Here is a 21,362-nt window from a genome sequence, read left to right as displayed (position 1 = left end):
TATATATATATATATATACACATATATTTGGGAATATATTATTTAAACCTAGGAAAAGAGGAGCATAATCCCAAAGAAAATATATTAGTATCCCAAAGTAACAAAATCATGCATGTTTAAATGTATTTGTCCATAAAAAATAAACAAAAATGAACATAATGGATGGGATCTGGTTTTATTTACAAATTGATCTTGGCACTGTTTTTTTGTTGTCTCTTTGCTGGAAACTGGAATGATCATAAAGAATACTTTTGACTACCGAGCATAACACTCTCTTGGTATTATAATAGGTCAGTGACCTGCTATAAAAAGCAGGTTTGAGAGACATAATCGTTCTTTAAAACACAAAAAAGATAAAAGATAGAGGGAAAAGAACAACATTAGAGAGTTGACCAGGAGGGAAAAACAGAAATAGTGTGTAGAAAACGTATTTTACTTCAGATTTACGCTGTGGCAGTTTCCTCTTTTAGGTAGAAACCCTGTGACATCATGTCGACTGACATTTTCTTTCCCCCCTCAGATATACAGGCTCTCCCCACGTCTCATCAGGTGCACTCACTGGTTATTGTTAAGGTGACAACCCAATAGAGAACATTGATTCTTTCAAAATTCTTCTTGTAAAGCAGCATTAATTGACTGTGGCAAACAAAATGAAGGAGACAAATGTAACTGAAAACCATCAGTACAGACCTACTACCTCGAGTTTGGCAGGCAGGTAGGGGCAGCTGTCTAAAATTCCAGTGTTACCTTGTCAAACAAGTGCTTGACTGTTGATCCAAAGGTCTTTTGTGTGAGCAAACATAAGGATATGTGTTGGTGTGTGTGTGTGTGTGTGTGTGTGTGTGTGTGTGTGTGTGTGTGTGCGTGTGTGTTTGGGTGTCTCTGCATACTCATATTCAGTGCAAACACATTGGGTGAAAATCCCATCTTGACCATGGCCCATCAGCTCTTTTGTTTCAACTGAAACGCATAAATCTACAGTATCGTCCATCTTACTACCTCATTTCTTTTGCAGGTCTCTGTTGCACCTCTTCAAAGAGATAAACTGTCAGGCAGACGGACATGCCTTTTGTTTATCCAGCCTGGTGGCGGGCCGACTGCTGCCAAGTGGCCCCCACCCCCCCTGCCAGAATCAGGTCCTAGCACAGCCCAATGTACTTGAGATTGTTCTGGATGATCACGTCCGTGACAGCGTCGAACACAAACTGGATGTTGCTGGTGTCAGTGGCACAGGTGAAGTGCGAATAGATCTCCTTGGTCTCCTTGTTGCGGTTGAGGTCCTCAAACTGCCGCTGCACATATACAGCTGCCTCCTCATAGGTGTTCTGACCCTTGTAGTCAGGGAAGCACACTGTCAGAGGAATGCGTTTGATCTTCTCAGCCAACAGGTCCTTCTTGTTGAGGAAGAGGATGAGCGACGTGTTGGTGAACCAGTTGTTGTTGCAAATGGAGTCGAACAGGCGCAAGCTCTCGGCCATGCGGCTCTGTGTGGTTGTGGAGAGAGAGAAAGGAAATATAAAGAAGATCACACTGTGAAGACATTATTTCAGAAAAATGTAATATTTACTTTGAAGCAACAACCCAAACCAGCCCGATCCATCACACAATCAGACCGCATTCTCACAAGAAGTGTCATGTAACCCAAGAGAGGAAATTAGACCATGTACAGCATGAGTTGAGGGGGAAAATGAAGACAGGAAAACGGACTGACTGGCGAGCCAATGGTACGGCTTCTCTGTTATGTCAACAGAGACTTGAGACGCAGACACATGAAGTCCTGCGTTTGAACTCTCTGCACATTCTCCTCTGAAACTGCTGAGTACTTTTTTTTACCACTATACCGTGAAATGATTGGTGACAGAAGGTGACTTTACTCATTACAGATACATCTCGCCATTGTGAATAATTGAAAATGTGACAATAACTGTCATATGTGAACATCTGAATGGATCACACGGAGGCAGAGACTTCTGTGTGTTTACACTGAGGACAGACTGCTGTAACGTTCTCTTCCAAGCCTCTTCTGCACCGTAACTGCTCTGGCTCTATGATACTGTTTTATTCTTCAGCCTCAACTTCATAAATTAGCCCGCAGGACCACATTTTTGTTTCACAATAATGGAAATCACGGCTGTCTGCCATGTATTGCAGATAAATGAGCTACACAAAAGATAAAGCAAGGAAGACTGCAACAGCAAGAATATGAACCATGTGACTGGCATTAGCATTAAGGACAGGGACAGGACAGGACATAACAAAAACAAAAAAAGTATTGTTTTTGCATTGGGGCAATCTGTTGGTTTTGGTACAGAAGAAAAAGATAAAATGTGTGTGTGTAGCTGTTGATTTGCATGTTTGCATCCATGTGCTTCGGTACAGTTTGCGCTCATGTGACGGTGAATGTATAAGAGAAAAGAAAGTTGATTTTTTTTCATGGCAGCTGCTGGCATGTGGCGACTGGCCAGTAGCTTGTGACTGGGAGGTTGTCAGATGGAAGACTGCTGTTTACAGAAACAACATGGTGCTCTGAGCAAATCACAATATCTGCACAGCATGAAAACAGATACCGAGGGGAGTAGCCAAGGATTAGACAATCATAGTGTGGATTCAAAGTTAGCCTTGATTATTCAGTGTTGTAAGTGCACTATTTTTGGAAAATGATGAAAAGCCTAAAGTTATGAGAAAACAAAGTTCCATGTCACCCTTATATGCAGTCCATGTTTTTACATCGGCTCATTTAAGTTAAAAACTCTACATTATTGGATTATTTATGTCCATTAAAACTTCCTTGTTATAATAGATTATATAGAAAAACATAGTGTGTTTGTTCAAATTTGACAAAGTAGCCCCTAATAATAAATACGTCCCTGAAGGAAAACTGTTGGAGGGAAAAAGATTTCCAAGAACACACTGAAAATATTGAACCACAAGTACTGCAAACTAAGATACAGTAAACCTTTTCTCCAAAAATACCTTTTGTCCTATTATTAAACAAATAAAATGACATAACACATGAGGAACAAACTAAGGCTTTGTTCACTACAATTTGCATAAGAATGTATCTGTTGCCCTGATCTTCATTCATTCATTCATGTGTCTTCCTTTCTGCTCCCGTTCTCTCACATGTTGTTACCCTCACAATGAAACATAAGCTCTCCTTTCTGTTTAAGTATGTTTCCCCCGGGGACTAAGACTGGCCCTTAAACAATGAACAATACACACACAGTCATGTCTGGCTGTTTGACCTCACTCCTCCTCGCACGGTGTGAAAACAAGAGCTCAGCTAGTACGGCAGGAGACAGCAAGCTGAGCCCGGGAGTCGCTAGTCTCACCTAGCCACTACGGCACTCCTACAGTCAGACTTTCTTAACGGCGAGGGGGAGGAGGGGGAGGGTACCACCTCAGAGCACTAAAGCATGCAGACTACCTTCCTTCGCTTCAAACACCCACTGATACACAAACACACACACACACACACAACCACACACTTCTCCCCCCCCTCTCCTCTTCCTGTCAGAGTAGACCAGAGGCGCAGGCTTTAATTAAGTTTAAGTATTAATGAAGAAGTCATTGCTTTGTTTACCATTAATACAAATCACTTAAGTGTATAGCCACCCCTTCGTAATTCATTCAGGTTCATTTTCAATGCCACAGTCTTGTAAGAAGGAGTGCTTTGCTCTTATCTACCGAGATGATTTTCTCTGTCACCATGTTTTTTTCTGCTGTGCCTGAAAATCAAAATGTTCTCCCTTTGTGTTTTCCCTCTCCGTTTGATTACTAATATCTATGTGGCAGCAACACCGCTGGGTTTAGAGTTCAAAGCAAACATTAAACGCATTTGTACACAATTGAACATAATATTATTCTTGCGCTAGAATCTCACCAAAATCACATTTTTGATTATCAGCTATACGCACACATTTGAATTACAATTTTGTATAATTGCCTGTTTATATTGCAGATGACGTCCAGCTGAAGGTAGACGTGTTCACTTACGTGTCGCACTAAATCTTCAGACTCCAGGTCATCTTAGAGCATTTTAGTAACATTTAAAGTCAATTGAATCTGGACAACAAACAATAAATAAATACAATAAATAATCTTTTGCTAATGTGTAAAATATTGGCAAATCCTTGAATTCCGTTTCCTGGAAAACTCTTTTTTAAAACACAATTGTGTCAAATAAAGCAATTCAATTACATGCTACCTTCAATAACCCATTAGGCAGTCAAGATGCTGTAGCTAAGGGAGGGAGAGTATTCCTGAATACCTTTCGAGACAGCAGTCTGACACCTTCCTCTTTTGGTGAACGGACCTGATGTGATTTAAAATCAGCGATCAGGGAAACTGTCATTTCACGTTCACATCAGTTCATTAGTTGTCTCTGCTGAGGCTTTAAAGGATAAAGCGCACATGACAAACCTTAACATAAAATCACGAGACACCCGTGATTCCTGTCCACTCGTCTTTCATGTGAGGGGTAATTAATTCCTGTTTTTAGAGATTAATACAACAATAATTGAGACAGTAGAAATAGAGCTGACGCTGCGGTCAGTGTCTGCCTTGATGTTTGGCTAACACAAGCTTAGACAAGCGCTATAACCTCACATCTAGGCTTTTCATTTTCACCTCACATACACAGGATCTGCTGCAGTTGCTCAGCCTCAGCCATTGCATATAAACCTGCACTACACAGATGTTGCACCCACAAACAGTCACGCAGGCACACAATACAAGGGCGCACACATACACCTCATATCTATTCTCTCCAGCGCCGCTGTTTGTTGCACACCCCCCCCCCCCCCCCCCCCCCCCACCCCACCTCTCTCTTCTTCCCTGCTCTCCCCTTCTCATCCTCCCTTCCCTAGTCACAGCTCACTGTCAACAGCGCAGGATTAGGAGCATTTGACTGGCCTGTTGCTAAGCAACAGTAGCCAAGGCAACCGATTCATTATGAAGACAGGGATGGGACAGGGAAAATGCATCAGGGGATGGGTTGATGGGTAAATGTTATACTGTAATTATTATGGTGTATTTTCTCTCTTGCGTGAGCCGGTGCATTGAAACTGAACCGGCGTCGATCTCGTCAGACGAAGTTTGTTTTTCTGCTCGTGTGACATTTGTCAGAAGCTTTGAAGATTTAGACCACGGAGCTAATTATTGGACACAACAAGCCATTCTTATTAAAAACGATACATTTTCCTTCAAAGCAGGGGTTTTCTATAAGTGTGACTGTTTTCGGGAGCCGTTAATTAGTGATCACCGTATATATGCATGCACAAAAAGAACTGATGAACCCTTAAAACTTCCAATGAATTTCGCAAAACAAACGCTGTGCTTTGCCTCCTCTAGGCGTGCCATTCAACTCCTATAATCCCTGTTGTGCTTCATTCTAACACGCTTGTTAACCAAGCATTCTGCTACTGCGGTTCTTCACTAAGAAACGGAAGAGTCAGATTCGCACTTGAACTACAATTGATGAGTCACCTTTGGTCCAGAAAGTTGAATCAGTTTTTTTTTTATCTCACACAGGTCTATGCCATTGGACATTATTGACTCAGTTGTGAGGAGAGGTGAAGGAAAGGAAAGGTTCATGTTGTGCTCAGGAGCCATTAATTAGCAATCAATGTATATGCTGTACAACAGCTTTACTGAAAATGTATTCAACATTTCTGAGATGTTTCTTCATGGAAGGCTTAACCGATAAATGTGTCAAGGTCATACCTCGACAGTACTTGATGTGGTCTCGGTTGTAAAATCGAGTTTGTTTATTGTTCAACCTAATACATACGAGTTGCAGTTTAGGTTATTTTTTAAAAGGTTTGCTATCTTGCGAAAGGATAAGGCAAAGATATTCTGTTTTTGTTCTTTTTTGAAACATCTGTTGAGCCTGCACAGTTATCTCCTTTTCGTACGATCCCACCAAACAGAAGGAAAACATTTTCTTCGAAATATGTACACATTTCCCCTGAGAGCCGCCTGCCCACTATCCTGCTATTCATTATCATTCTTGCTCTACTTAATTGTCAGTATCTGTTTTCTGGTACATTGAGATACGTTGCCTTGTCTGTGTTTGGAGCATTGAGGCTGACATGTGTTTTGCTATTCAGATAACTGTGTTAGAAGCATGTTTTCTGTCTAACATACTGAGGGCTTCTGGGTATATTTGAAATATTGTATTTTGTAGGTATTGCATATTAGTTTGTTTATTCCAAAAGAATAATATTTTCTCCGTATATTTACTAATCTGCTGAATTTGTTTCTGCCATTTTCTCTACCACTGTAGCTTGTTAGTATTGTTCTCTCTCTGCACCAGAATCAGGGTCAGTCCTTTGCCCTCACATTGTACTGACCTTCATTCTTTTAATATTAACTGATGCTTAACCTAATTTAATAGAAACCAAATCGTGTTTCACTGCTGTTATTCTCTCATGTTGTATCATGTAAACCTTGTAACCACACACACGTACACTACACAGATACAAACTTCTTTTCCTCGCATTGCAGATTTATTTAGCATGCAGAGGCTAGACGATGTGTTAGGTAACAGCTGTTCGGCAGCGTGGCGTCAGCTGACTGTGGTTATAGAAGCGGACGGCTCCAATATGCAGGAATTCACTAAGGAGCCTTCTGTAGATGCTGAAGGAACCATAGCAACGTTAAGATTAGGACTACACTTAAATTTAGAATTGCTGCTGCATTATGCCGTCTGCCTGATGGTCCTGTTAATTTATTAAGGCGTGGCCCGATGTCCAGTATGGCCACCATCATGTGGTGCTGGTACAGCCTCTCTTTCACAAATCTGCGGTCACAGTATAAATGTTCAGCCTCCGTTATACTACAAATGACTGTACCATCTCAGCCACGACATTAATGTGTTTTTATGTTACTGTATGAGTGCTTTGTCACTGACGTGTTCGAATGTACATATTTATTCAGCATTAAAGTGGCGTGACTGCACTAGACTAAATACACGCCTCATGCACAGTGTGCTGTTCAATTTTAAATGTGAGTAGATCATCTCTCCAGGTCATACTTTAATGAGGTGCATCCTGATACACTTCTGCACATTTCTGCCATTTGCATGTTCTATCCATGTAATGAAGAATAACACTCTGTGTGCTCATCACTCATAACACTTTAAAACACATCTAAACCTGAAATGTACAAGACTTATGTGGACTCGTTCAGCTGATGTCTGGCGTGCCGCGTGTCTTTGTGCAAATGCAGTTAACGGGAACACCAAGGGCTTTTTTGTGAACGGGTTTCACTTTAAACAGATAAGGCAACATGTTACAGGCCTCAGAAAATCACAGCCAGTAATAATGTTACTTTGTCACAAGTTTGCCATTGTCCAACTGAAGAAACCCCCGGTGTGTTCAAAGAGAACTTCTGCTTCACGTGTTCAAACACATACACTTGTAAAGGCATTAATTCAACCACAAACCCTTGAAACCATGAAAATGTCAGTTTTAGCAGAAATTGTATTGATAGTTGGTTCTGCAGCAGGGTGGCTGCTCTAATTTAAGGATGTCTTTCTTTCTGGTACTTTTGATCCATTGCTGAATTTTCTTCTTCTCCTGTCTTAGAATAATAAAAGTTTTTGTTTTTTTCTAGCACCTGTGAACTCCCATTGCTATGCAGTGCCTTCACAATCTGTTAATTCTCACAGGTACAGCCTCACACTTTATTCTGTGAACTCAATTAACACCATACTGCATTTTTCTCCTCACACTTTATTTTTAACCTGTAAAACTAATTGATTTCGTGCTATAACCCAGCACGGTGTACTCCCGTGTTTTACCCTGTTTTATCTGGGGAACCAATGAATTATCAGGCCAGTTCAATCACAGGAATGACAAAGTTCCCTCCTCAAGTTATTTCTTGTGTATAAAGAGGTGTAAATAGATACCGGAATCTCTGTAGGAAAGAAATGTGATCATGCCTGTGAATAAATAGAAAATAGCTGACCCCTCATAGCTGATCTAGCCTAAAAAAGTAAAACAGAATCTATTGTTGACCTTCCATTGTCAAAAAGGCAGATAAACGAGCAATAACGACCCAACTATTCCAAAACACTCTGATAACAAAACGGATATGCTAATCGCTCAAATTCCACAACCATGAAGGGGAGATAAGGAACGCCGGCCACTCTCATTCAGACAGGTTTGAAATAGTTTCACTACCACATTAAGGCAGTGTGAATGTGTTTCACCCACTTTTACAAAATCATGGATTAGGACCATTACATTTGAATAAGACTTTCCCAATTGTTTATTAAACAGAACTGAATGAACTGTAGAGGGATAACTTTAGGTAGAAATGCTTTTTAGGATGAGAATAACGGTGCATAAAGTGGTACACCTTTGATCTGCAATTTTAGGTATACATTTCATTTCTGTACAGATTGAAAGTTTTACAGTTGCCTTCTGTAGCTGTAGACCTAGACTTAGTAGAATGCATTTTAATACTCTGTTTGTTTAGGTCTGTTATCCTTCTTTGAATGATAAGCTGCTTTAGGAATCTTTCAGTCAGCTAAAGATCGTGCATTTGGAAATGCAATGTACTTTATCTACTTAATGAAATGCTGGGAAACAATCATATTTTTAATTCCTAATTGCTGCATTTAAAATTATTAAAGCTCTTTCCTTTATTAAAATATTATTATTTTAATTTGAAGTAATCCTCAAACAGCCCAGTTTCCAAAAATGATTTTGGATATAGCCATTATTCCTTTCAAATTAAATTCAAAATAAAAATGTGAATGACGCAATCATTATCTTAATTGCTTTGACAGAAATCTAGATACCAAGGTTATTGGTATCTAAGATCATGAGTCAAATAAATGTTATCTGTCTCACATAAGAGATATTTTCTCCCCACTTGAATTATCTCAATCACATTGTGAGAAATAATGGTCACACTTCGTAAAAACGTAATTATAAGTATTTGTAGAATTTGTGCTGATTGGGTTGATATCTGACCTCTGTGTTAGGGAGAGTGGCTGCTGTGTGCAAGCATGTGTTAGTGCACACACGTGTGCATGTGCATACATTTACTGTGAAAATGTGGGCCCTTCAAAAAGAGATCTCTCTTACCGTCTGGTTGTCCTCGTAGAGCTTGAGGTCATAGCCACTTAGCTCGACACAGAAAATGATTGCAGTCACGCCCTCAAAGCAGTGGATCCACTTCTTTCTCTCCGAACGCTGTCCGCCCACATCCACCATCTTGAAGGTGAGCTCCTTGAAGGTGAACTTGTTCTCCACAATGCCGGTGGTCATGTCGCGGGACCGCAGGATGTCCTCTACAGTTGGGATGAACTCAAGCGCAGAGATGCGGTCCAGGTCATTCAAGTAGTAGGCAGTGTTATCCTCTAAGTGGTACTCATTGGATCGTTGAAAGCACTCCTGGACCCCTGAGTCGGCCCACAGGCGCTTCATGACCCCCTGCAACTCTAGAGTGATCTCCCCTTTGCTCTCTGCTGGCCCTGTGAGGGCAAAGAGCTGCACAGCATCGTAGGCGCGATCGGGATTGTGAAAGTCGATCTTGAGGGTGGTGAGAGCGCGGATGATGCGGGTGAGCGAGTCGATGGCATTGTACAGGATGAGGGGCTTGTACTCCTTGCAGGCATCCAGGTTGAAGCCACCGCTGTGGATGATCTTCATCTGCTTGACGATGGTGCTCTTGCCCGAGTTGCTGGTGCCCAGCAACAGTAGCTTGATCTCACGCCGCTGCCGCTGACTCTCTGAGCGCAAGTGGCGGTCGATTCGCCGCGACCGCCGCGCCGCTTCCTTCTCCTCCGAGCTCTGACGGCATCCCATGGTCCTCCACCACGTGGTGAGCGCAAAGGAACTCGTGCTGCTGCTTGATGGGAAAGCAAATTACAACGAAGTGGTGACCTAAAAGGAGCTAGTGGAAGAGTTGGAGAGGGTTTTCACTGAAAGGTAGGAACGTGCCGGTGAAGAGGCAGACAGAACTTCACAACAGACCGATTTAACACTAGACAGGAGAGCCACCACACTGAGGAGTGGCTCAGGAGTATTTCATTATTTTTGTTCAGGGGCAGTCGGTGAGTCCTGTGTGGGCAGAACCCAGACTTGTGGGATGCCCACACAGTGCCTGGCACTGAGGGTTGGATTGCCTGCTGAAGCCAATGGAGCCGTGGTGCATAGCAGGGGCTCCCCCTGATGAAAAGCTCTGGACAATAGCTGGGGAATGTTACGTATATCAGTAAACAAATTGTTCGGGCTTGATGCGTGAGAATAGCAAAGCCCCCTCACTCTCCTCCCACATGGCTCTTGTGGTACGTTGCACTCGTTTGGCTTCCGCAACCGTCCACCTCACTTCGATATTGGCCTGTTTTGTTTGATGTTCCTGATCAAATCTTTTCCGCGTCTTCTGTGGTGTGATATCTCCCCAGCAACTGAAGGGATGCGAGTCTGCCAACACATAAGACGAAAAGAGAAGAGAAATGAATAGCATGTTCAAGACAAGTAAGAGCAGTTTCATCACTCTCCATTACATCAACAACATTAAAAGAATAGTTCAACATTTTGTAAAATATGCTTCTTCTCTTGGAGATAAAAGGATTGATCCCACTCGTATGTCTTTACGTTTGATTAATAGCTGGAGACAAGAGGTAGTTAGCCTAGCTTAGCATCGAAGCAGGGGGGAAATAGATTTAGAAATATCTTCATACCAAAATCTGTGCTCACTGACTGAGTCCAGCAACCAGCACTGCATAGAAGTGCTTGCTGGATGGATAAAGTACAAATTATTGTTTTTGCAATTGTGCCATTCAAACAAACAAGTGAGCTTTGGCCGTACTGGGAATCATATTTTCCAACTTTGGAGAAAGGCAGACTTGCTGTGTGCCAACTTCCAGTCTTAATGCTAATTGCCTCCTGGCTCTAGCTCTGCATTATCACACATGACAGTAACACCAATCTGCTTATTTCAATTTACTGACTAACAAAAAGAACACATATAACATGTAATTCTTTATCCATAAAATGTAAATTGACTGATTAGCAATGAAAGCCCATACAGTCACATGCATACTGACCTGCACACTTCCCATTCAACCATTGCCGTATACCCTTGTTCTGTGTACGCTGCCTCTTGAGATATCTGCTTCTAATAGTTACACAGCCCAACTCTCTCCCTCAGCAGTCCTGTGTTACCATAGACCCTGAGCCAATGTAGATCTCAGCTCACCACGCCCAGACATTTAACACCACCGCACACATGGACGCTCATTATATACACAATCAAGGTCAAACAAACGCATAGCAACAGACCGAGAAAAACAAACTCTACTATTTGGAAGGGAACGGGTGCAGGATTAACATGACGCACGTGTTTCCTTGTAGCCAATGGCATCTTCCCCCATTCACACTACAACGCAACACATCTGACTGTCGTACTCTCATGATGCTCAGCTGAATGCATCAGGTGAAATGCTTATTTACTATCGCAGTGGAAAATAACAGGCTTGAGCCAGCAGGTACCTCTCATGCTTTCATTCCCCATAAAGTCCCCTTTCCTTGCCCAGATATCTGTGTTGTGTCCTTACGATTGTACGTAGTGATAATCACAAAAATAAAAAAATTCTGGTTTCACTCAGCTCCTACTTTCATATATTAGCTGTTCAGGAGGCAGACAATTTACTTTAATAGAACAAATACTGAATTATAATAAGTTTGGGGACATTCAAATAAAATAATGTCTTTTAGGATATGATGAAAAAACAAATTTGGAGCAGTGAATGCCTGTGGGAATCTGAAATAAATAGATGCACATTGAAACGAGCTGTATGCTATTGGCTGAGTAGCAAATGTGAAATCATGCTGTGGCCTAGTTTGGTTGGCGGAACTATATTCTGCAGACCTATCACATAGAGGGAGAGAGAGAGAAAGCATTTCTCAGAGCTCAGTGAGTGAGGTCCACTCTTCAGATGACGGAGAGGACAAACAGAGCAGAACAAAGCCATAACAAAGCATCACAACACAAACAGAGTGCAGAGCATTGTTTCCTGGCTCCAGGCACCTGACTTTCCTCTCAAAATGGCATAGCCAGCCAAACCGGTTAATGCACATCACTGATTTTGAGAGCCTACGAAACACATTGAAGCTGCGTGTGAAGTCAATTTGCTATTTCTGGAAATATGCAACACTTGCATTTCCGCACTTTTTGAAGTCACACCACTTTAAATAATTGCTAAGGAAGTAGTGTACCGGAAGTGCAAAATCAGTGTATATTATTATCAAATTTAATTTGTATTATTATTAATATTCCCCATGCTGACACCCTAATAACTGGAGCATAACGCAGAAGGACAAAACAAAAAAAAGCCTGAAACTTAAGTTTTTAATAATAATAAAAAACAGTAAAAATGAATTTAGAAAGTGCCTACAGGATAAAAACTATTTGTTATTGTTGACTATTCAACTATTTGTTGAAATATCTCTGAATGACAGCAACAACAAATAATATATCATCTCTATTCCACATGACGCCTACAGTGTCATCATCTTTACTCATTAAGGATACGTTTCCAGGCTTACCTCCTCCGGCAAGTCCTATCTATCCTCATATATGTCAAACCGTCCTCCAGAGAAAAAGGTGTTACGAGGACACCTGTATTACCTTGGCTCCGGTACGAAGAAGAGGCGTGTCACTTTAAGAGTAAGTGAGTGGAGGTAGAGCCATGGGGGCCGCAGAGAGAGGCCAGCATCTCAATGTGGCATGAGGTGCTGAGGTAATGTGATAGCCAAGATTAGACCGAGCTTGGTCACTCTCCTTCACAGCTCCTGCTGCACACGGCCCATCAGCTCTCTCTCCAACACTCTCCCAGGTGCTTACCTCCTATTATTAATTTACCATGCTGCAAATAATTACAATCTCGCTCTTTATCAGAGATGAGTACAGGTAGTCTCAGTGTGTTTCTGTTGCACAACAGTCTCTTCCTACCTGCTGCAGTTGTTGAGTCCACAAAAATGCTATTAAAATGAAGGGTCAATCACATTAGGTTGAGTGGTGATTTTAATCCATCAGGGGCTCAAGGTAATTGCTCACACAAAATTTGTTGGAAGAAAAATGCATTGTATGGTATCTACAGATGCCATGCCAGTTTGGACAGTCTGAATACATTCTCAAAGATAGAAATCTCACATTGATGATCAAACACACACAGGAGGTACCAGTGTTTTTAAATGGTGTGGATATTTGTAACCGCTTGACACCTGAGAGGATGAGAAAACCAGGTGGTCAATTAGATTCAAACACACCGAAAGCACAACTTTCAAAAAGAGGAAATGAAAGAGAAAGTCGGCAGGTACACCCTCATCTGTTTCCAGGCTCAGTGAGCACATCACCAGGTAAATAGTTACAATAAACTCAGTGTTCCAGGTCAGTACACATTGTTAAACATATGTAGAGCATTCAATTGTATCAGATGCTATTTTAAAGAGCTACACAAGCGCGCTAAATCCATTATGTGTTGCTGTGAAATCAATCTCACCGTGTGCCACTGAAGACACATCATTTAAATCAAATCACATATAATTTCAGAGGAGGAATGAAAAGTCATGCTGTGGTGCAGCGGTATTATGCGCTACGAGTCCCACTTGTGCTCAGGTGTGTCACAGATGAGGAAGAGCAAATGCAGAAAATGTATTTATTTCAATGAATGAAAAGCAAAAGTCTGAGAAAAAGGGGGAAAGTCGCGTGTCTCTTTTAGACATCTTGTAATGCTTTATGAATGAGGCGGGCAGGTGTGTGGTCAGCAGTCTTGCATTTCAAGAGGGATCGGATGAGGTGTTCCAGTGGGAGGAAGCCTGCAGTCGACAGGCAGTAGGAAGAATACTGCACTTCACAAACATCTGCCGTCATAAATAACTATTGTCTTCAGCGGGGGACCAGCAAGCAATCATGTTTCTCATTTATTAACCAATTACCCTTTTACATCAGGACCAACTTGAGCAAGAAAACTGCCGATTTATCACGGCTAAGCAGGCCAAGGGCTTGGCACGCGTGTTGGGAAAGTGACTGAACATAACTCGGTTGAAACCTATATGGCCGTGAATGTGTTCAATTTTGGGCAAATTGTTACACCGGTAGTTAGTGGTAGCGTCTATAGTGTGAATTCCTGAATCTTCAATGTTCATCTGTAGTGGTCCCAGTAATATGTGTTTACACAAGCACATAACTGATCGACAGACTACTAGACCATAATTTCCGCCGCCATTATTGTCTGCACTGGCTGCAGTCTATGTTAACTTTAAAGGTGCAAAGTGTAAGATATGACCGGCGTTTTTGTTTAAAAACAGTACAAAAACACTCCCTCATCTCTGCCTCCCAAACTCCCAGAGCGTACTGTACACCAGAGCGTACCGTACAGCCCCCGGTTCCTGCCACAATAAGCACACTGATGGCTCACGTAAACTAGAGGCCGATGCCAAATGTGAAAATGATAAGATAGCCGTGTTATCTCGAAGAGCTCTCAGTGTTTTGGTCGAATTTTGCAGGTTCCTGCCTTGCTGTTAGTAGTTGTTTTTATAACTGATCACTAAATTTAGATTTTATGGACCCAGTAGTAGAGGTGAAATGTTAGGCATTACACAGTGCACCTTAAAGGCTGCAAATTGTCATGATGTATTGGGAGCTGCGACTCCCGTTAACTCCTTGTTCTATGAAGAATTTAAAAGCAGATATGGGTTTTTTTCTCTCTATGATGCGAGGTAACTTTGCATCTGTTTTTACAGAACGCTTTATCAGTGACCAGCAACATTTTTGTGAGCAAAATGTGGCCACATTGTTCATAAAAGCGAAGGGGCATTTCGCATTGCGCAATACCTTGAGCGTCTTTCTCCTCACAACGTTTCTTGGCGGCTACTGGCAATTTGTCCGTGCTTTTTTTTGAAAGTGCAACAGCCAATGGTGTAACATTACTCACTCACCTGGTAAGTATGGACAGACTTTCACATTTATAGTCCTGGCCCTGCTTTGCTGTGGTCCAGCCAGAAATAATGCTGGCGCTCATTCAGCATTGTCATCAGGATTATACAGAAAGGCATATGTATGGACAATTTAACCTTCATTATTCAGAACAGTATGGTGCTCTGGAAATGTGACTCTTTGATGACTGAATGGTAATTTATATCCATATGCCCCATGGGTTAGCAGACCTACTGAACCTTATGTGTTGCCGTCATCGCATTTTCCCAACAGGCCATACATTGTGTCGTAAACATGTTCTCATATGAAGACGGATAATAAGCGCAATGTATCTCTAGCCTACTGATGGCTGTTACCATTACATAAAGGAACATTCCAGCAGTTGCTAGCACTGTCCATATACAGTGCTAGAGTTTTACTGGGATATAAGAGAGTGATTCTTACAATAATATCTGAAACCCCAGGAGTGAAACAGTAGCTAATCCCCAGATCTGCTATAAATCCTGCTGTTAGGCAGTTAGAGTAAAACGGCGATCAAACCTTTTCGCCGTGTCGGATATTTATGGCAACTTTCAAGACCAACTCTATATGCGATCTTTCAGCTCTGTTTCATAGTCTTTGTTTTCAACATTGTATAAAAAGACAGATATGATTGTTGGATATAATTTCCCACACAGGGCAGTGATTTGAAATGTACCAGGGAAGAGGCTGCTCTGACCCTGTAGGTGGAGGTCAGGGCGACATTCATAAGTTTGGGTAGATCGTTGGAGCTGTGCTGTTGTTATTGAGCTGTACGGCAGCACACCAGCACTGCACACCTGCTGAACTGAAATTTCCATGGGCATTAGCATTTCTTTAAAAGAGCTGAGAAATTTAAACACTGGTAGTGACACTGTTGACAGTTGAAACAAACTTTTAAAATATCATCTGAAACAGTAAACAGAAGAGCAGCACTCCTTTAGGAGCAGCCTTAAGTTTAACTTTAGTGTGATACCTACAAAAGAAATGTCACAAAATAATGTCTGTGCAAAGGTAAGATATTGAATATTGATATATATATATATATAAACATTGCTTGGTTGGTCATTGACAAAGCGATAGTGTTGAGGCTGTAATCATTGGAGGTTTTTAAATATGTATACAGGGGCAATGTTCAGACATGTTCTCTTGCCTTTTTAATAAAGAGATAACACCCGAAAGTATTTTTTTATTGTGTAATCGTGACTGATTATTGAATTAATAAATGGAACCAAAATGAGATCCACCTCGAAACAATAGATTTTACAACTTGCTTGAACTTAATCCAATAAACCAAATAAATAAAAGCAGAATAATCAAAGAGAACAATGAGCCTTTCATAAAAAAAAGGACACGGGTGGGGTCAGTAACATCAAGCAAAAGCAAGCGATTGCAACATTACATGAATTAATCTAAAAGTACAAGCCTTTCATTAGAAAGAAATGTTGGATTTTAATCAAGACATGAGGTTTCAATATTTGCATTGCTGAGCTAAATACTGGACCACAACATGTTTGTGGCTGATGGGCGCACATGACTCAAATCAAGTCTTTAAAACTTAAACTCACAAGGAAATAAACCTGTGTTGTAATTTGATCCAGGTTTATAGTTTGCATGTGAACACTGTGTGGACATAATGATTATGGCCACCTACAGATTTCACATTTTCCTGATAAGATATGCATTGATGTTACCTTAAAGGCTGCATATGTTTAGTGTTTGGCAGGTGTCTCTAACCTTTTTACCTCTGAGAGCTAATTTGACAAAGTGAAAGTTGGCGAGAGATACATGTAGCACCCATTGTATATCACCAAGAAGAGACGTCATTTCTGTCTTACATTTATGGTCCTTTAATAACGTTTCAGTCACCGCTGTCATCGCCTCTCTTACAATGACGCCATAGACGAAGGGCTTTTTGTGTTTGGATACTGTTGTCTTTGTATAAGCGTTGTTTTTGGCATCTCTGTTCTAGACTACTATCAGCTGTAAAGTCCCATGAACAGTTGCTGTCGACTTTGATGACGCCATGGTCTATGTTTCATCTTTTATCGACTGATACGCTCGCATCGCAAATGAGACACGCACACCTTTGTCATTCCTCATGAAAATAGTTCATTTTTGCCTTTTATTGGTCTGGCTAGTTCCTGAGGTCATTGTCAAATCTGGTGTGCGCTTGCTAGTCTGCTCACATGGTCTAATGTTAGAGCGTCACAACCACTCATTTCATTTAATTGTCAACAAACAAAGGACAAAGGAAGGATGTGTCGCAGGGTTATTGTGATGGACCACATTAAGCATACTTGATAAACTGATGACTCATTATTTGATTGGTTGTCAGTGTCATTAATGACCAGTTTGATAAAGTGTAGTCTAAATGATGAACGATGGAAATAGATCTTAAGTTAAAGAAGATTAAAAAAAAACACCTTAAGGGGCAAACATTATAAATTATGTTCAACAAAGTTGGCATTCCGTTTCTGTGATTATCTCACCAGTTTTCTGTCTGTTTGTGTTCAATCTAGATGAGTGTAATTCATTATTTTTCTTAATTATATGGTGGGGAGGGAGGGAGGAAGGAAGGGAGTGGAAGGTTTTACCATGTAAACATATTCAGTATGCAATTTGTATTTATTTTAAGACTGGAAATAAGACACAGATTTCATGTAGCATGTACATGTAGCAACATGTTAAAGGGCTGCAGCTATGATCCAGAATGACAACAACATTTCTCATCAAAACAATTATGCCATAACTGATATGTTGTTAAATACATTTACTTCTCATTTAACTCAAAACTTAAGGTGGAATCTTTGAATCTGAAATAGAAAAAAAAGATATTGAAATATACCTTGTACAAAGCAACATTGACAAATTACCTAGACCCAATTCAAGCAGTTATATCATCCAATCTTCTTCTTTTTTTTTTGTATGAGTATCCCATTTAATCACACTCTCTTGTTTTATCCTGACTTTAATCTATTTAGGCCTACTGCCTCAGAGTAGAGCCAAGACGAGTCTTAAATCAGTTGCGCTAGAGCTACTGGAAAGAGTAGTTGTGATGTGACCAGTCTGGCAAGGTTTCCAGGAATTCCGACATCTAGCAGCTTATACTGTACACCATGGGAGCTTTTGATAAGATGGCGCTGGCTACTTTGGCGATTATAATCTTAATCTGTCAAAATCCTTTTGCCACAATAAACATGGGAACCATGAATGGTTAAAGAAGGGCGGTTGTCCTTTAATTCCTTCCAATACGCCTGATCATCTGTGTGAATAGATGCTAACTGAGTGCAAGTGGGTAACTTTCCAAGGGACAGAAATAAGATGTAAGTCATAGGTGGGTGATCTGCAGGGAACTCCAGGGTTTTTGTTTCCCTAAACTGGACATACTGAAACTACAATAATGTGAAGTCTGGGATAAAAGTCAGACAGTCAATTTCATGCTTCTAACAGCAGAACGATAGATCAATATCAGCCAAATGCCAGTTGCTAACACAGATCCCGTTGATAACATTATAGCATGTGATGCTTCTGAAAAATGTACTGTGTGTGCCTAGTAGCCTAATAACTGAAATACATGGGGTTTTTTTGTGCATCTCTCAGTGGAATGAAATAAATGAAGTCTTCCAACCAAGAAGGCCTGCGTCTGTGTGATGACTCAGAGCTTTGTGGTCTCTACATCCTACGTCCGAATCATATGAGATATAGGTCGCAGGCAGAGTGATCCTCAGCACCATTCAACAGTCTGCACCATTTTATGCAAGATTTAGCCTTTGAGCCTGAAAGAACTGCGTCCGGACTCTGGCCTACTTTCCCCAATAATCCGGTCCATTTTCCAACACTAAATTCGGTCTCCTTGTATGTCATCTGTTCTTGAGAATAGCTAGTGAAAAACGAACAAGCAAGGGACCATGTCATTCAGGCTGAACAAGAAAACCTATTTAACCACATTTACACAGTGAAGACACATTTAAATTGGCTGTCAATGAGCCTCAAGAATGAGCCTGTCAGCAAAAGTGTGTCTAGGATTTCTCTACCAGAAAACTCCTGGGGGAATTTTGAAAGCCTCTAATGTCATATAGCACCTTCGCATATGTCAGGAGACTTTGTATCTAATGGATTTCGAAATTGATGTTGTCATTATGGTAAGGGACTGTCAGACGTTTCTTTTGTTCTTGTAGTAAAGCTTTTAGGTAAACTCAAAAGCTCGGGAGATCAGTTCTGTGTCGCTTAATGAAAACTATATTAACTGGTACTAATCAGTACTTTTAAGATGGATCAAATGACTATGTGATGTAAAATTGGTTGAAATTATGGAGAATTATTACCCTTCTCTGCAGCTCTACAGGGCTTTATAGCTTATAGCCTCCTTTAGCAAATTGGTATGGTTCTGTGTCCTGCGTATTTGCTGTTACTACAGGCTTTTTTGCACACAAAAAAAGAGAGGAAAAGCCTTGCATCAAAATGGTAGACAGACAACAACTAGCTGGTGAAGAGAGTGAAACAGCCTGCAAAAATATGTTGGTGGGGATCAAAACGGAGATAAAAAGAGCAGTGGATACTGGATTTATGGCCTGTAAATATGACTCCAAATGAATGCTAATGTTGCTCCGTGTCTGCTGGATGTGTGAGTAGACAACTGTACGCCAGCGATATGGTGGTCGCTGGCTAAGGACACTTTCTTTGTGCACCCATAATGGCAAAAAAAATGGAATAATGCAGCCTCAGGAGAAACACTGTTCTTAGCTCAGGAAATCTATAACATGCATGAAAGTGTGTCACGTTTTATTTTTCCAGCGATGTGAATCTACCTATTCATTATGGATGGACCAAATCATCTGGGAGTTGAAGATAAATCCAATATAAGCTAGTAAATTGAATTGTCTGTCATTGGCTTTTTCAAAAAAAAGTCGATAGTAATATAATCATCAAACCCAGTTGTTGTAAACCCTTAATTTAAGCCTCACAATTGTTTGTTCAACATTTCGTGCCAGCGCTTCATGTTATCGTCATTGACATGCTGTCCTCCATGCCAACTTCATAGAAAGTTGCCTGTATACTGTACACATGTGAGGACACTACTCATTCATTATGAGAAACAATGATGGGCTGTGTTCTCCTCTCTACTCCGCCAAAACAGTGGGCTGTTTGGAGACGGGGTGGGGGTCAGGCCTCTGTATGCTAGATACTTTTTCGTGATAATGCTCCGTTTAACGTTCCCGATCTCAATGGATGTCTTCCCCCTTCTCCAATCCAGCGGGTCACACTGAGTCACAAGGCCGGCCGGCGATGACAATGGCATGTTTGTGCACAGGGCTGAGCTATGGGTAGGCTGTCTGATGCGAAGGGATAAGATGGCACAAGGTGGACACTAGAGTCTTGTGTTGTCACTGATGTACACACAGATGTGAGCACACGTGTGAGTCTCTGGATATCTGTCTGAACAGATCTTTTGCTGCTGGTGCTTTTAGATGTTTTTCTGCCTTCATACTCACTATATCACTTAGATCAAAACCATTCAGGTTAGTGCTATAAGCAGTCTAATCTTCATTCAAACACTCCACCGTAATATTCTTTTGGGTCATGACAGATAAGATAAACAGAAAGAAATAGTGGGAAACGGACACTTTCAGGCTTTGTACAACCCACAGACATGATCTGCAGTTGGGGATTTGATAACTGGAACAGAAAAAGGAGAAATAACTACTACAGCACACGCAACAGCCATTGAGCCACATTATCAGCACTGTAAAATAAATGCTGTAAAGGACAATGATGAAGTAGATGTTAAAAGGAATAAGAGTAAAACATCTTACATATTGCAGTAGGGCGGTTACCCCTGCAGAGACTTTGCAAGATTTACACCAAATGATGAAATCACCATCCGAAAAGGCCACACCTATATTTTAATCAAATGATGTATAATCTTGCTCTATTGCCAAGCCCCCAACTGATGCCAGCCAAGAACTGAACAGTTATATGTTTTACGGGATGAATGTGTGAGTAGGGGAGAGATATGACAAAATGGCACCTGTACAAACAGGGAAAGGCAATTATACTGCATGTTAAACGCAGGAAATCAGAATTGATTTATCTACAGCAGTGGACTGCAGAGGTCACTGAGGTCACCACCAGCTTTAATCCACTTTCGGGTATTTTCTCGGAAAAGCAGACGTGCACACCCTAATCAAAACAACCTAATTGCTGTGCTATAAACGTTACGTTGTATCTAAGAAAGCCTGTAGTATTCACAGATTTGCAGGCATATACGTGCGTCCATGCATGCACACACACACACTCCTTTCGTTTCTTTCGGTATAGACCAACATCCCTCATCAGTAGGCCATACACTCCCTCATCATCATCCCCCCCCCCTCGTGTCACTT

At 41.1% G+C, this 21,362-nt stretch overlaps 1 protein-coding gene across 1 annotated transcript in view; it reads right to left on the bottom strand.

Moving 5' to 3' along the window:
• Nucleotides 1-400: 400 nt before the first annotated feature.
• Nucleotides 401-21,362, bottom strand: part of gnaz (guanine nucleotide binding protein (G protein), alpha z polypeptide) — a 24,767-nt gene continuing 3,805 nt past the window's right edge. Inside the window, exons 2-3 of the mRNA XM_031855572.1 lie at nucleotides 9,099-10,439; nucleotides 401-1,484 (exon numbers count right to left, since the gene is read on the bottom strand). Of these exons, the coding sequence (XP_031711432.1) occupies nucleotides 1,140-1,484; nucleotides 9,099-9,821 (1,068 nt within the window). The 5' untranslated portion in view covers nucleotides 9,822-10,439 and the 3' untranslated portion in view covers nucleotides 401-1,139. The remainder of the gene's footprint in view (nucleotides 1,485-9,098; nucleotides 10,440-21,362) is intronic.

This window comes from Anarrhichthys ocellatus, unplaced genomic scaffold (assembly GCF_004355925.1).
Source record: "Anarrhichthys ocellatus isolate YVR2014 unplaced genomic scaffold, GSC_Weel_1.0 scaffold16, whole genome shotgun sequence".
NCBI lineage: Eukaryota > Metazoa > Chordata > Actinopteri > Perciformes > Anarhichadidae > Anarrhichthys > Anarrhichthys ocellatus.
The sequence above is the reverse complement of the archived record's forward strand: the minus strand, read 5'-3'. Positions and strand labels throughout refer to the sequence as shown.